At 47.2% G+C, this 15,944-nt stretch overlaps 1 protein-coding gene across 1 annotated transcript in view; it reads right to left on the bottom strand.

Moving 5' to 3' along the window:
- The window catches only part of GPN1 (GPN-loop GTPase 1), a 115,916-nt gene extending 105,526 nt beyond the window's left edge, over positions 1–10,390 (bottom strand). The window contains exon 1 of the mRNA XM_078650126.1: positions 10,217–10,390. Within this exon, the coding sequence (XP_078506252.1) occupies positions 10,217–10,348 (132 nt within the window). The 5' untranslated portion in view covers positions 10,349–10,390. The remainder of the gene's footprint in view (positions 1–10,216) is intronic.
- Positions 10,391–15,944: the final 5,554 nt, after the last annotated feature.

Raw genomic sequence — 15,944 nt, 5'->3', positions numbered from 1 at the left:
TCATCAGAGGCGGATATTGTCCACATGTTCGCTCAATGCCCACAACTTCATACAGTAAAAGGGGCAATTGAGAACTTCTTGGAAAACTCGTTGGGAATCACACAAAAGCTGACAGATGGTATTATAATCTTAGGAATCGCGGGCGAAATAGAGGAGCATCATATAGAATTTATGTTTATGGCAATAGCAGTGTATCGAATTGGAATCGCGAGAGCATGGCTTGACAAGGTCCCCCCCACTTTTGAACTCTGGATAGCAAGATTGATTTCCACTTACAATCTGGAAAAAGCTATTTACGAAAGAAAGGGTAGGAGGGCGAGAGTGCTGGGGGAAAGAATTTGGCAACCTCTAACTCGCTGGAAGCAGAGCAAGGCTCAAGGCGGGAGCGAGTAGAAATGGATTAAAAGTCAGAAAATAACGCTCAGGATAGGTTTGCACTAGTTTGTACTATTGTATGCAGATAATATCAAAACACATTAGAATATGAGTATTTGTATTGTTTTGGATTCTTTTGTCACTGAATATTTTATTTTTTGAGATTGATTTGCATGATTTGCTCTTCTCTTTTTTTTGGTTTTTATTACTCTTCTTTTCTCTCCGTATATTGATTGTCTATGTGCTATTTTGGTGTACATTGTAAAAATGGGTTAAAAAAATCTTTTTAAAAATAAAAAAAATAAAAAAATAAAAAAAAAAAAAAAAGAAATTATTCCTTTAAAAAAAGGGAAATCATTTTAAAACTGAATGTTAATTTAATATATCATCTCGATTTAAACAATAAAAATGTGAAAACACTGATCACTCAATATTATAAGTAACACATAAATACTATTATTTTAATAACTATTTTTAGATTATATTTGTTATACTATCCCACCCCCATCCTCACATTCATTGATTACATTATATATAAAGAAAATTGCTAAAATGTACTAGAGTAATTCCCATCCATCAAACATTGGAAAATACATTTTTGGGTAGGGTCGGTGGCAGGGAGTGGCAGCAGATTCATTATTCTAACTCTAGTGACAAACACTGGGAACAATGAGAATATTGCTTGGGCATAGAATTACTATTTTAGCTCCAGTCCCACGTACACTGGGAAAAGTTCAAATATTTGAGTGGGGAGGGGTTCAGGTTACTATTCTAACTTCAGTTCAATAAACATATCAGCAAGTACAGATATTGTAGAGGGGGATACAATTTATTACCCTACCTCTCTACACATTGTATTGTATTGTAATCAGTGGTCGAAGTGGGAGCAAAAAAGTAGGGGAACTGTGGGCGGAGACTCAGGGGGCGGGAATAGGCAGAGGATTGGATTAGTGGGCGGAGTCGGAGGTGTGGCTAAAAATAGCAAAACATACCCAGATCGAGCCCCCCCTTCCCACCGTCCTTCTGGCATTGATCAATACCCTGCTTTATACATACCCATGTTCTGTCCTCTCTTTGCCACCATTACTTCCTGGCATCGCTCATTATCGTACTTCTGGCATAGCAGGGTTGAGCCGTCCTCTTGCCAACCTACATCTTGGCCTCACTCTTAACCCTGATTCCAGAAAACCCAGATCTAGCCCTCCCCAATTTTAATTCCTGCCATCGCACATTACTCCGCTTCTAACATACCCAGATCCAGCTTTGCTTTCGCCCACTCTCACTTCCTGGCATTGAACAAAATTCTGCTTAGGGTATAGCCAGGTTCAGCCCTACCCTTGCACCCTTAGCCCCTGGCATAGTCGTTAGTATGCTTCTACCATACTTAGATCCAACCCTCATCTCGTCACCCTTAGGTTCTGGCTTCGCTAACTACCCAACTCCTTGCATACAGGATATATCCTTCCTGTCACCTTACTTCCTAGCATTGTCCTTTACCCTACTTCTAGCACCCCAGGATCAAACCATTCTGTTGCCACCCCTATTTAAGGCAACACTGATTACTTTACTTTTAGGATGTCAGGAGCCAGCTCTCCCCTCACCATACTCACTTTCTAGCACTGGTCATTACCATGCATCTAGCATACCCAAATACAGCCCTCCCATCACCACCCTTACTTCCTGGCACTCATTACCTTGCTTCTAGCATACCCAGCTTCAGCTCTTCCCTTACCGCCTTTAATTCATGTTATAGTTTATTGCCATGCTTCTACCAAACTTAGATCTAGCCTTCATCTCGTCCTGCTTAGTTTCTGAAATCACTCACTACAAAACTTGGAGGATACCAGGTACAGCTTTCCTCTGACCACCCTTACTTCCTGGCATTGCTCTTTACCTTAGTCCTAGGAGTGATTCAGCCCTTCCGGTGCCATCGCTACTTCCTGGCATTGCTAGTTACCTTGCTTATAGCATTACTAGAGTTAAACCCTATTTGCTAACCTTACTTCAAGGTATCCCAAATTACCTTACTTCTAGCATACTCAGATCCAACCATCCCCTCACTACCCTTACTTTTTAGACATCATTACCCTGCTTTTAGCATTGACAGGTTCAGCCCTTCCCTCGTCCTCTACCTCCTTGCACCGCTTATTATTGCCCTACTCTAGAACACCCAGGTCCCACCCTCCTCACGCCACCCTTACTGCCCGGGATCGTTCATTGCCCTAGGTCTAGCCATAGTTGGATCTCGCCCTCCCTTCGGAACCCCCACTTCCTAGAATCATTCATTCCCCCAGCTTCTAGCTTACATGGTTCATTTCTCCTCTTTCCACCCTTACTTCCTAGCACCACTCATTACCATGCTTCTTCATCCCTAGATTCAGCCCTTTCTTCACCCCTCTGTATCCTGGCATCCCTCATTACCCAACTTCTAGCATACCCAGATCCTGCAATCCCCCTCAACCTTACCTCCCGGCATCGCTCATTACCCTATATTTAGCGTACCCAACTCCAGCCCACCCTCCCCACCCAAACTTCCTGGTATCACCCATTATCTTGCTTCTAGCATACCTAATTGTTCACCATCAGATCGCTCATTACCCTGCTTCTAGCGTCCCCACATCGAACCCTTCCTCGCCACCCATGCTCTCTGGAATTACCCTGCTTCTAGCATACCTACACCCAGCACTCCCCTCACTTCCTAGCATATCATTACTCTGCTTCTAGCATACCCAGACTCAGCCCTCCCTCGCCACCCTCACTTCCTGGCAACGCTCATTACCCTGTTTCTAGCATACCCACATCCTGGCCTCCCCTCGCTCCCCCTCACTTCCTGGCAACACTCATTAAACTTGTTCTAACATACCCACATCCTGGCATTCCCTCGCTCCCCCTCACTTCCTGGCATCACTCACTACCCTACTTCTAGTATACCGGGATCCAGCCCTCCCTCGCCACCCAAACTTCCTGGTATCACCCATTACCTTGCTTCTTGCATACCCACTTGTTCACCCTCACTTCCTCGCATCACTTATTACCCTGCTTCTAGCGTCCCCACATTGAACCCTCCCTCACCACCCATGCTCTCCGGAATTATCCTCTTCTACCATACCTACATCCAGCACTCCCCTCGCTCCCCCTCACTTCCTGGCATCACTCATTACCCTGCTTCTAGCATACCCACATCCTGTACTCCCCTAGCTCCCACTCACTTCCTGATATTTCTCATTACCCTGCTTCTAGTATACCCGGATCCAGCCCTCCCTCACCACCCTCACTTCCTGGCATATCATCCATAGACTGCAAAATGCCCAGGGGGCACATAGGGCGAGCGGGCATAAAAAAGACTTGAAGGGCATCAGCAGAGCCTCGGTACTGTAATTGCAGGTTACGCTTCGTTTTCACCTACTAAATGTCTCGTGCTGCACTCTGCAATGCTAGGCGCGAGACCTAAAAAGCACACTTTCAGGGTAAGTGTCTAGCTTCTTACCAAACTTGGTGTAATTCTGTTCATCAGTTTTTGCAGTAGTGGTGTTCAAAATTCCTAATTAGAATTGCATGAGGGAAACGGGTTTTGGGACCCTTTTTCTCAGACCCCGCTTGACGAATCAACCCAAAACATTCCAGGTGGAGCTGAGGTGGATGAACTTTGTTTTGTAAAGATTCATCGCTTTTTGTAGAAAAACAACTGCCTCTGGACAGGTAATGCCGACCTTCGGTGCCTGTCACTGGCTTAAAGTGAAGGAGTGGATTCTCCTGTGCTGTAAAGGAGAGGGACAGAGACCTGCGGAAGAAACAAGTCTCCTCTGAAGGGTACCTGCGACCTGGAAGAAATGTAAATGTCTGCAATTTGTTAAACATCAACTACGAAGGCTGCTTGGGAGCCATTATGGGTTTTAATAATCAGATCAATGGAAGTTTTATGGTTACGAAGTTTTATTCTTTTTGAGAGGTAATGTTAGGGTGTTACCAGCGGAGTTCAGGACTGGTCTTTGGAATCATGGCTGGATAGGGATACCAAACCAGCCCTGGCAATTTTCTCGCACCAGCCCCTGGCGAAGCACTGTCTGGCCCCGGGAGGCTGGAAACGCTTGCTGCTTTTGTTACTGGGGGAGGATATCGCAGCACCACTGCAAAACCAGGCCTCACCTTTCCAGCCTCCAGGGAAACGCCCAATGCCAGGTAAAGTCAGTCCAGCACTGCTTTGTGGAGTGGAGAAGTGTGGCTCAGTGGTTAGAGGCGGCAGACCCGGAATCTGAGATCGACCGTGGACCAGGGTTCGATTCCCCGCCTCGGCGGGTCTCGGGCTCATAAATTCCACGGCCTCGACAATTCTCGCTCCGGTGCTTACTCGACTCACTGGGTCACACTCTGCGACTCTGGGCAATAGCTTGCTTAATCTCCACATCGGCCCCTCGCGGCGGGATGCCTGGCTTTCACCTTGTGGATACCTTGCCGGGGTTTCTCACAGGGGAATACCAGGACGGGTTCCCTAAGCAAGCGCGGAGATGCCCCAGGGTAAGTCCTGCGCTATATAAGTTTCATACATTTACATTTACTTTGAACAGAAAAATATTTGCTCTAGGTATAGTCTGATTGCGTATTACTGAAATCTATATTTTCAAAGCATTTATCTTTAACACCAAATGTTTGCACATTTTGTGGCAGCATATCTTCTACTGTATGTAATACAATTTTAAAATGTTTGCTTGCATATTCACAGTGGTCTCTCACACAGGCATGGACCTCGTGCTCGATTAATATACAAGTCCAACCAGGATTCAATTCTGTGACTTTGGTTATACAAAAAGGCATATGTAGTGGTCGCATTAACCAGTTGAGGATTCATAACACCAAAGAGTACATTTCCCATTGATTACATTGTTATTTTTTCTTTAAAGTATGTGCGCTAATTTATATGCAGTTACCTAAAGATGAAATACCCAAAAAATAGTTATAGAATTTTTTATTCGTTGTAACCACATTTTTGATTCAGCCTCGATTGCACTTAGGGTCACATTTCACATAATTTATTTATGGACTTCAACCATTGCTTGGAATAAACCTGGTTGATTAGGTATGCACAGGTGTCTTTAGGTGTGTATTGTTTTTTCGGCATGCGATGCATTAGAACGGAGTGTGCAAGTTATCTATAAACAATGTTTTTTTAGGAGTTCTTAGATTAATCTTTACGTCTATTCACGTTAACTCATAACTAAAGTGCTTAAACTTTGAGACATGGTAAAGACAACCTTTGGGGGATCAACACTTTCTGAACCCTCAGTATGAAACTTTACAGCTGGAAGACATGCGGAGGACTTGTCCAGCACTAATTTAGCACAACGAGCACGAGAGAAAGAAAATACCTGAGCATGTCTCCTGAGAGCTGCTCTGCCAGCAACCCTTTTGATCGTTGCTGCTCAGCAGTCTCTTTCTCCTGGAAGCCTTTCTCCTGGAAGAGTCCTCACAAATGAGGTGTGAATCACGGGCTCACGACAGTCAGCCGCAGGGCCATCAGAGGTAGCCGCTTTCGCGCTATATGCTACACTGTTGGCCCTTTCAGTCTCACTTTGCAGGCCCCTAGACACAGCAGGGAAGGGGAGGAGGTCGGGCGCACTGCAGAGGCCTTTGTCAATATTGACGCTGCGCCACGCGCCCGACCTTCGTCAATATTCACATTGCACCACTCATGGGGAAAAAAAGGTGTCATTTTAAAGTATGGCTCTTCCTACAGTCCCGGTACGGTCTTTCAAAACCAAGAAGTAGGGGAACGGACTAGCATAATTTTTAGAAGTAGGGGCACGCCTTGCCCTTCCGTTCCCGCCCACTTCTAACACTGATTGTAATTGCATTTATATAGCGCTTACTACCCCTGACGAGGCGTCGAAGCGCTTTTTCGGCGAGTAGCACGCTACTCCAGGACCCATAGAGGATTAGTGTTGAATTAGTATAGTGAAACATGCAAGTACATGTGGATAGGCTAGTCAGTTACTTGGATGCTACTTTTGGTTAAATTAAAAAAGCATTCCATAAATAAAAGTCAATGTTGTATTAACATTTTTATTTTTAGGTCTCGTCCTTTACCATTGCGAAGCAATGGGAAATGGGGGAGAATTCAAGTGCTCGAACTGATTGTCAAACCACCGCTTTTTTCCGTGGCGTTTTCTTCGAGTGCACGTACAGGCACGCGCATTTGGCCCATACACTTTCATGGCCATCTGTTCCTCAATGTCCCTCCCACCCTTCGTTTGATCTTGCCGCGAGTTCAGGCTAATGGCCCTCCCCCAGCACAGAGCGCGCATCGCGGCCGCACAGCACATCAAAGGGCTTCTCCCAGCGTGTGCTGTGCGGCTTCTCCTCCCCTAATTATGTGGCCGGCCGTACTTGTGTTTCCTGGCCGCTTCCCGGCCGCTCTTGTATTTAATTAGCAGCAGCAGCATTTCTCCTGCGCCAGGCCACATCAAAGGCTCTGTGCCACTTTCACCCACACAGCAACACTTACAGACACGCAACGCCACTCACACCCACGCAAGCCCACTATCATCCACGCAACACCACACTCACCCACGCAACGCCACTCACCCACGCAACGCCACTCACCCAAGCAACGCCACTCACCCAAGCAACGCCACTCACCCGCGCAACGCCACTCACACGCGCAACGCCACTCACACGCGCAACGCCACTCACACGCGCAACGCCACTCACACGCGCAACGCCACTCACACGCGCAACGCCACTCAGCCACGCGCAACGCCACTCAGCCACGCGCAACGCCACTCAGCCACGCGCAACGCCACTCAGCCACGCGCAACGCCACTCAGCCACGCGCAACGCCACTCAGCCACGCGCAACGCCACTCAGCCACGCGCAACGCCACTCAGCCACGCGCAACGCCACTCAGCCACGCGCAACGCCACTCAGCCACGCGCAACGCCACTCAGCCAAGCGCAACGCCACTCAGCCACGCAACGCCACTCAGCCACGCAACGCCACTCAGCCACGCAACGCCACTCACACATTGTGGGTGCAGATTGTGGGTGCAGATTCAGAGTGCAGATTGTGGGTGCAGATTGTGGGTGCAGATTTAGAGTGCAGATTGTGGGTGCAGATTGTGGGTGGGTGCAGATTCAGGGTGCAGATTGTGGGTGCAGATTGTGGGTGCAGATTGTGGGTGCAGATTGTGGGTGCAGATTCAGAGTGCAGATTGTGGGTGCAGATTGTGGGTGCAGATTCAGAGTGCAGATTGTGGGTGCAGATTGTGGGTGCAGATTCAGAGTGCAGATTCAGAAAAAACTCAGCAGCACCACCACCATTGCAATGCAATAGGTCTCGTTTTAACGCAAATTTAAGCTATAGGCCTTGTAAATGACAAAGCCTTTTATTTATGTTCCAAAAACCAGAACGCAAAAATAAAGGGCATTATCATTTACAATGCTAATAGTTCAGACTCGCGTTATTGCGAGACCTATTGCATTTCCAATGCTTGTTTACTTTGTTATAGTTGTTTAAGAAAATAAATATATATTAAAAAAAAATTGTAATTATTTTAAATAAGTTTATAAATTTGAGAAGCCATTTTTGGAGAACATATGTAAACCTGTTTTTGCTTTGTTAAATACAAAGAGCAATATTTAATATTCAAAAAGTAATGTTCCCTGCTATACAGCTATAATTAAACTTGTTTTATTCAGTTAGCTTGCTAAAAAGTAAAACCCACTTTTGCTTCACTTTTTAAAATAATATTCTTTAATGAGGAAAAATAATATATCATTATAACCAAATGTTTATCTAAGTTATTCTTCCCTATAATAAACTACCTTCCAAGATAATTCACCACAGACAATCGTTCAATAAAAAAATGTGCATCAATGAATCACAATATTCCAATAATTTATTTTTAATAAGCCTCCCCTGTGCTGCTGGTGGTGCAGTTTTGCTACTCAACCGGCCCCTGCCGACTTTTGGTCCTGAATTGTAAGTGCATTCCTTACCTGTTTAACCGCAATATTATTTTCTCCATAGGGTAACACTAAACTATTCTGAAAAGTTTTAAAGTGTCAACTTTTCAAACTGAAAAGTAGTTCAACTTAAAAACGTACTTACCTTAAAAAACGTACTTACCTTATAACGAAGATCTTGGTCTTTAAATAAAATATAAACAAAGAATAATGTCTCCTTCTTGAGTCATATGTCCATTATTTGGCAATGTTGTGCAATAAATGTCTTGCACTCCTCTGTATTAGGCTGCTCGCTACCCCTAATAGAGCACTTTGGGTTTTACATTGAGCCCTGTACACTTTTGGGGAGCCCCTGAACTCTATGCATGGTACAACCACCTACTGGAAATAATACCATATGCAGAGCCAGCTTCCAACAAATACAACTATTATGTCACGGGAATCTCCAAGAACTCAGATGAACTGATATCAGAGAAAATTAAGGCACTGGAAGTACGATGGTAAAGTTGGCCCATGTTTTGATTGAATAATTGCTTGGGTTAGGCTGACCTTATAGGGGATGTGATGCATTTGTAAAACAATATTTGTTCGCTGAAGTGATATTCCTATAGGACAAGTGTGTTTCAAGAAATCGATTGAGGTGAGGGTGGCCCATTTGGTGTCACCTGTTGAAATAAATTTCACTCGCCTCACACAATTTACGTACAGATAGTGTACAGCAATGGTTTTGCAGAAATTGTTTGGCTCGGGTCAAATCCTCTTGGACCTTGTAGGTGGGTGTTATGTGAAAACAAATATTTGTGAGCCTGCATAATTTTTTTTAGGACAAGTAGGATTACTTATTCGAAGATAACGGCACGGGAATGCACTGAGGTGAGGGCGAGCACTTTGGTGTCACCTGTTGAATACATGTCAACAGACCCTTATTCTAAGCGAAAAATAACTTGTGTAGGCTATCCCCTACCCAAAATTGCATCTGCATCAATTTAAGTCAATGGCGGAAATACATTTCCCTGGTTTATTTTTCAAAATCTCCCACTTTATTGTTCTGAAACATTGCCACATATATTGTTGTGACACAATTAGACCACCTCAGACAATTACATATAGACAATGTAGCGAGTTGAACCATTCATTAGGATCAACGTGACTTTTGAAGGTGGCAGAGATGTCCCATGTTATATTAGAAAAAGGTCTTCCTTCAGACTAGATTCCAATAGACGCATTAGTACTATGTGTTGTGACTGCAACACAATCCTATTGTAGCAATGCAAAGTCTGATAAATCGAGTTGGGTTAAGTATTTAAGATTCATTTAACGGAATGTATTTTACATAACATTTTGCATGCAATTGAGATGCTGCCTAATAAGATGCTAACTTCAGCCTGCGAATAAGATAATCGCCCTAAAAGACACTAACGCCAGCGTCATGGAAAACAGTGAAAAAAAGAGAAATGGGGTTGAAAAAAAAAGAGTCCACAAGAGTGAGTTTTGGCAGGGAGAATAGTGTGGTGGGAGAATAGTGTGGTGGAAGAAAGAAGCACGGGTGGTATCGAGTCGGCTATGGTTTTCTAGCAGACAGCTTAATGCATGATGCATTGAAAACTTGTATTTTTAGTTTAATCATGCATCAAACCTCAAAGATCCAATACCAGTTGCTGATTGACTGAGATGTCCAGGCTTGGTGATACTACCTCTTTTTTTAGCTTACTTTTCTGCTTGTGGCTTCTCTCACCTATGTGAGTCAGGCTGTTCATTTCCAGGCTATGCCCGACATCCACCTGCCTCTACTCCCCTCCCCAGCACCTACTCTCTGGTCTCCACCCAGGGATGCACCTCTGGCTGCTGGTCTCCTCTTCTGCCCTGCACCCTGCTCTGCTCACCTGTACCAGGCAAGTCTTGCCAGAGCCCGCCATGCCCAGCACTATCAGGCAGATTGGGGGGCCCTCTGTGGCTGCCCCCGCGGCCTGTGCCGCCCCTCCTGCCGGCTCCGTGCTCGCAGCTGCCTCCGCCATGCTCTCCGTAGCTTCGCGCCGCTTCCAGTATACACCGGGAGACAGGTCAGAGGGGCGTAAAACTGGACGACGGACAAGACCGATCAGCTAGCTGCTCTTGAGCGGCCATCTTGAAGTGGTGTGGAACATTGCACAGCACTTAGCAGCCCTTGCGGACTTATAAGGTTTAGTAGTCGGTTTTATAATGCTTGCATACATTATCGTCCTACAGAATTTCTCGATATACATTAGAAAACATATCAACATATTTTACTACTTAAAATGTATTTTAATTGACTGTAGCTATATCTAATTAGAAAACGGTTATATTTGCTCTGTAAATTCAAACCAAATGCAATAAATATTTCTAGAATCATTTAAAGGATCTAGAATTTTTGATTGCTAGATAAACACACCTAACAAGAAGTCAGCAAGATCGACATCAAGCTCTCTGACGCATTTGAAATGTTTGCTTCCTTATGGAGTCGTGTCTATTTGCGCCTCGACTGAAAAGAAGGCCCAGCTGTCGGCCATCTTTAAATGCTTGGCGTGTCTCTTATTTATGTTCTGGGCTTGCTAAGTTTTCAGTTTGCATTTTGTGTGGCTTTCCTGCATTTGAGATGTGACATTTTCATACGTGTGACATGTCGAGTGACATGTTACGGCTGGCAGTTACATGGCCTTAATTGTTTTATGTGTCTATGAATAATATATGACTGCACCCCATAGTATTCCTCATCAAGCCTATAGCACAAACCTCTTTAACAGTCTATATTTCAAGAATTTGAGAGGTTTGAGTGCAGAGCCCCACTGACAGTAGCCCCCTTTCTGACAGAGAACTCAATTTACCCCCAGTACCATATTGCATAGACCCCCAATAGCCTTCAGCACCCAATCAAGTTATTGAAGTGCTATGAAGGAGCAAGGACTCGTAGAAAAGAGACTTGCTCGGACGCAATCCTCTCACGTAACTTTTTAACCCCGTGTTAACCTTGTATTGTGTAAATTAATATGCACAACAGACTTTACTAAAGAAGAAGAAGCTTGCCTATGCAGGGGACCCTCATAAGAGAGCGGCCCCCTTAGTGCCACAAGATGGCACACGGAGCAGCCTAGTGTCTCCGGACCCCAGTGGATCCGCTCGTCACTTTCGGTCGGGCCGGGGGGCGGGGAGTAGTATAAAGTCCTCCCACGCCCCCCTGGCGGTCTCTTTGCCCCCTCACCCTGACGCCGTTTTGATAGTCGTACTCGCCGTTGGGGCTCCCTTTGTTGTCATTGTCATCGCCTCGGTCGTGTTCAGGAGCTGTGTGTGGTGAGTGATCCACTGCCCACTACTAGCCGTGTTACCTAAGCGGTATCTGCCCAGGTTTGTGGCGGTGCGCTTAGGTGGGGGTGGGAGCAGTCTGCTCCGAGGGGGCGATGTTATGCAGCGCAATCTAGCATCGGGTGTTTGTTGGTTGTGCCCAGGAATCGCTTGGATCGAGGTGAGCGTTTTTACCCCCTTCGCCTGCATATTAGCGGGCCGCTGTAGCTGGGGCATGCTGGCATGGAATGTTGATGATTGATTATTATTATTGTGTGCTATTTGTGCGGTTCGGGGGTGGTGATCTGGGCACGGCGCTGGTGCTCCCCGTTCGGCTTTTGGCCACGGGGATGTGGTCACTGGTCCTACTTGTTTGTTTAACAAGCTTACGTTTCGGCGGTGTCCGCATGGTCCTCGGGGGGGGGGGGGGGATATTGCACAGCCTCGTCTGACCTTCTGGCACGTGCCTTCGTAGGCCACGAGGAAAGAGGGGATTTTTTGCCTTGCGACCCGCGTTTTCCCTCCCTCCTTGCTACTGGGTCCCAGAATTGGGCTGGGGAGGTGTTGCGGTCTTCCTCGCGGCTTCACCTAGTCTGGGCCGAGGCAGAGGGGTCTTGGGAGCCGGTTGTATGCATCAGTTGTTTTTGGCACATTACTGCGTTTGCCGGTCCCCCCCTTGTGCCCAAGGACCCTCCCTTGGATGGGCCGAGAGAGTCACAAGTGTTTAGGCTTTCGGCTGACTTTGGAGAGGCCCCGGTGAAATGGCGGCAACGCGGGTGGCCATTTTCTTCCTTCGGGTCCGAGAGGGCGGGAGAGGAAGTCTTTGTGGTCACCAGAGCCCCCGAGCTCGGGGTTTCGTCTGGCACGTCTGGCACAGTGTTCTGTGTACTACCTGTGTTATGCGTGTCTTAGGTTCAGCCTAGCCTAGGCGACATAGGTGTACCGCGCATGTGTGTAATGGCGCCGGGGTGCGGCCATCTTGGCTTCTCTTCCCTTCTTTTCGGGCGGCTTTTCTCCTGGCCTTTTCTCCGGAATTATAGCTCGCACCTGGCATTTTAGGCATCTTATTCCTTAGTTTGCTTGGACGTGGCTTCGGGGAGTTGCGGTAATTATGTCTTGTTTCCTCGGGGATCCCTATCTTGGAGCTTGCTGCATTGGGGGTTAGGGGCCCTGGCACGACTGGAATTGGCCCGTTTATTTTCCCCGAGGTCGCGGGTTATCGGGCGTGCTGGGACTTCAGTGCAGGGTCTGCGGTAGCCAAGCAAGTAGCGATCGTTGGCTTGGGGCAGGGTCGAAGGCTAAATGGGGGACATTGTGGAGTCGTGTGGCTCACTGGTTAGAGGCGGCAGGCACGAGAGCAGAAGTCGGCCCGGGACGAGGGTTCAATTCCCGACGTGGCAGGGTCGTGGACCTTGGTCAGCGGACTCGATAATTCTCGCTTCGGTGCTTACTCTAATCAGGGGTTCCACTCGGCAACTCTGGGCATTAGCTTGCCTAATCTCCACAACGGCCCCACCAATTCCGGGGATGCCTGGCTCCACCTTGGGGACTCCCAGGAAGGGACCATCCTACAGGGAAAGCCAGGACGGGTTCCCCAGAGTTATACAGCGCCAGGAGACCTATGGACGGGTAGCAGTGCGCTTTACAAGCTCAAAAACATTTACATTTAGTAGCGAGGCGTTGGGGCAGACCCTCTGGCTTCAAGGGGCTGCCTACGGTGCGTACGTTTCCGGTCCCGCACACTCCCCTCCCCCCTGGTCTCAAACACGGTGCTGTGGCGTGTGGCTCCGGTAACCTTTTATTTGATGCCTTGCAAGGCTTAGTACATAAATTATCATTCATCGGTTGCTCCTGGTATGTTATTCCTCATTGTGTTTTCCAACTAGTTATACAAGACTCCTGCGGTCATCTGATCGCTCCCAGGTCCGGGGACGGTCAGCAGCCCTTATCTATAAGCTGCAAGTCCAAGCCTTGCGGGGGGGGGGGGGGACGCCCGGGGATGATGCATCTTTGTGGCCTCGTGGAGAGGGTCTCTTGCCGGTCTCGGGATGCTGTGAGTTCGAGTGTCCTAATGTTGTGGGAACTTGCTAGTTTTTCAACACGGACAAGACGCGTTTCTTTATCTTTGGATTAGTATCGAGCTGGGCCGGGCTTGTTGCGTGCAATGTCTGGTGCCGTCTGGCTTAATTGGGGGATCGTTAGTCTGTAGAACTATCTCCCGGGTTCTTCCCGGTATCAGGAGTTGACTTTCGTTTTGCGATATGGCTCCCACGGGCCCGGGCCCCCAACCCAGGGGCCCACGAGCAAATTGTAAAATGCCGCCACGGGAACCAGGCTCCCGCACTCTGCCAAGGGGCCACCTGCATTTTAAAATGGCGCCCACATGTTTGAGACCCCCTCCTCCTCTACGGAGCATAGAAAATTGTTAATTGGCTCCAAATATTAAGGATGCGCGAACTAGTACCTGGGCGTGTTCAAGGCTCCATGTTTGTTTTGCATCGTCTTCTGGGCAACCTGATTGCAATAGTGGGCCTTTGGTCCTGAGGAGCGCTTTAATCCTTTATTAACTTATTCTTGTAACTATTCAGCATCCTTCGGCTGTGGCACTGCCCTTGGCGCGCTCGCGGGGTGCTCAGTATCACTAGGTCCCCAGGTTCGCGGTTACGTGCCTCTGCAGTCTTGTTTATTCTGGCGTCCTTAATTTACAATAGGATGCCCCCCTTGTCGCACTGGCGCGTCCTAGAGACTTACTAGTTAGGGAAGTGCCGGGACTCATTTGGTCGAAGTCGGGCAAAGTGTCTTGCATACAGCATCATGCTTGAGTGCAATGCGAAGACACTGCAAGGGTTTTATAATAACAGAGTGTTCGGCAGAGGTTGTGCATTGGGCAGGAAATCAAAGTTGAGTCATTCCTTTTCCTGTGTGATTCCTTCTGCCTGCTTCGCCATTTATCGAAGAGACGACAAGACTCCAACACTTGTTATACATCTCTGCTCGAGTTTGTTGATTCTAGATTGTTGTTGCTTATCAAGGTGTGGGGTTGGGCTGCCCTGGTCTCTTATGCTTATCCCCTAGGACTTACTGCGTGCGGGGTCTCATGTCTCCTTCAGTTAGACAAAGGGCTGCTCTTGCCTCGTCGGTAGTTTCTCATCACGTATTTTGAGCAGACAGTTCTAGCGCGTGGCACGGTCGCAGGCACTATGGAATGTGGCCTCATGGTGGTGTGGTTTGTTCGACTTCTTTGCATGAGTTGATATTTGAGCGCAAGGTTGTGGTTAATCAGTCCGCATTATTATCTAGCGCCTACTCCAAGCAGTCTATTTTCTGTTGCCTTGGGGCATCACTCTTTCTTCCAGGGCGAGTTGTAATAACACTTTGCGACGGAAGGTTTGGCTGGGCCTGTCCTCTGAGTGTAGGCAGAAGGACACTCAGACCTGTTCCATCATTTAGGAGCACTCTCTTTAGTTCTCTTTGCGGGTGGAGTCATGAGCAGAGCTCAGTTGTGCCTCAGCCGTTGCCCCTTGTATTTTGCCCGTTGTCCCTGTGGTGGACATCTCGCTCCTCCTACCGGCTTCTCTCGTTTCGTACAGCCCTGTGCAGTTCTTGTCTTGTACTCATACTTTATCTCGCCTTTATTTGGCACGTAGTTAGCAAGGTCTTGAACAGAAGGTGTCAGGCGCTCCTCATTAGGGACAGAACTAGTACATGGGAGCACTTGTAGTGAGCACCTTGCAAAATCTTACACTAGTTACAGGGATCATAGTGACTTACATGGGCAAAGAATACAAGAAGTAGCTATCAGTGCTTCCCAGGAGGAAGAAGTGTCATGAGTGCGAGTTACTTAAGCGTGCATTGTTAAAGTAGATGTATAACTGCATTACATGGCAGAAGTCTTACACAAGTACAAATGTTACGTAAGCAATATTGGCACTTGTGCAAGTATAGGAAGCAAGCACGATGCAAAAGGTAGCAAACAGTGTGTCACAAGATAAGTGACATGTGCATGTCACAAATGAACACCATTAATAGGTAGAAGGATTCACGGCAATCACTGGCAGACTCTCAATCCACTAGTCACGGAGGAGGATACTTCCATAGTCAAGGTGCATGGAACACTCCATATTTTGGGTCTCCCTTCTCACCAGGGAAGGCACCTTTGATTTGGAAGTATCTTTTAGGGAGGAGAACTTTGAGGTCAATTTGATGGCCGGGGATAAGGAGGTGTTCCTGGGTAGAATGGCTAGGGAAGAGTAGAGGTGATGCGATTTCACACACATTAGGGCTATAGTCATCACCGGACGTAGCATATGAACA

This window comes from Lissotriton helveticus, chromosome 6, assembly GCF_964261635.1.
Source record: "Lissotriton helveticus chromosome 6, aLisHel1.1, whole genome shotgun sequence".
Classification (NCBI taxonomy): domain Eukaryota; kingdom Metazoa; phylum Chordata; class Amphibia; order Caudata; family Salamandridae; genus Lissotriton; species Lissotriton helveticus.
The sequence above is the reverse complement of the archived record's forward strand: the minus strand, read 5'-3'. Positions and strand labels throughout refer to the sequence as shown.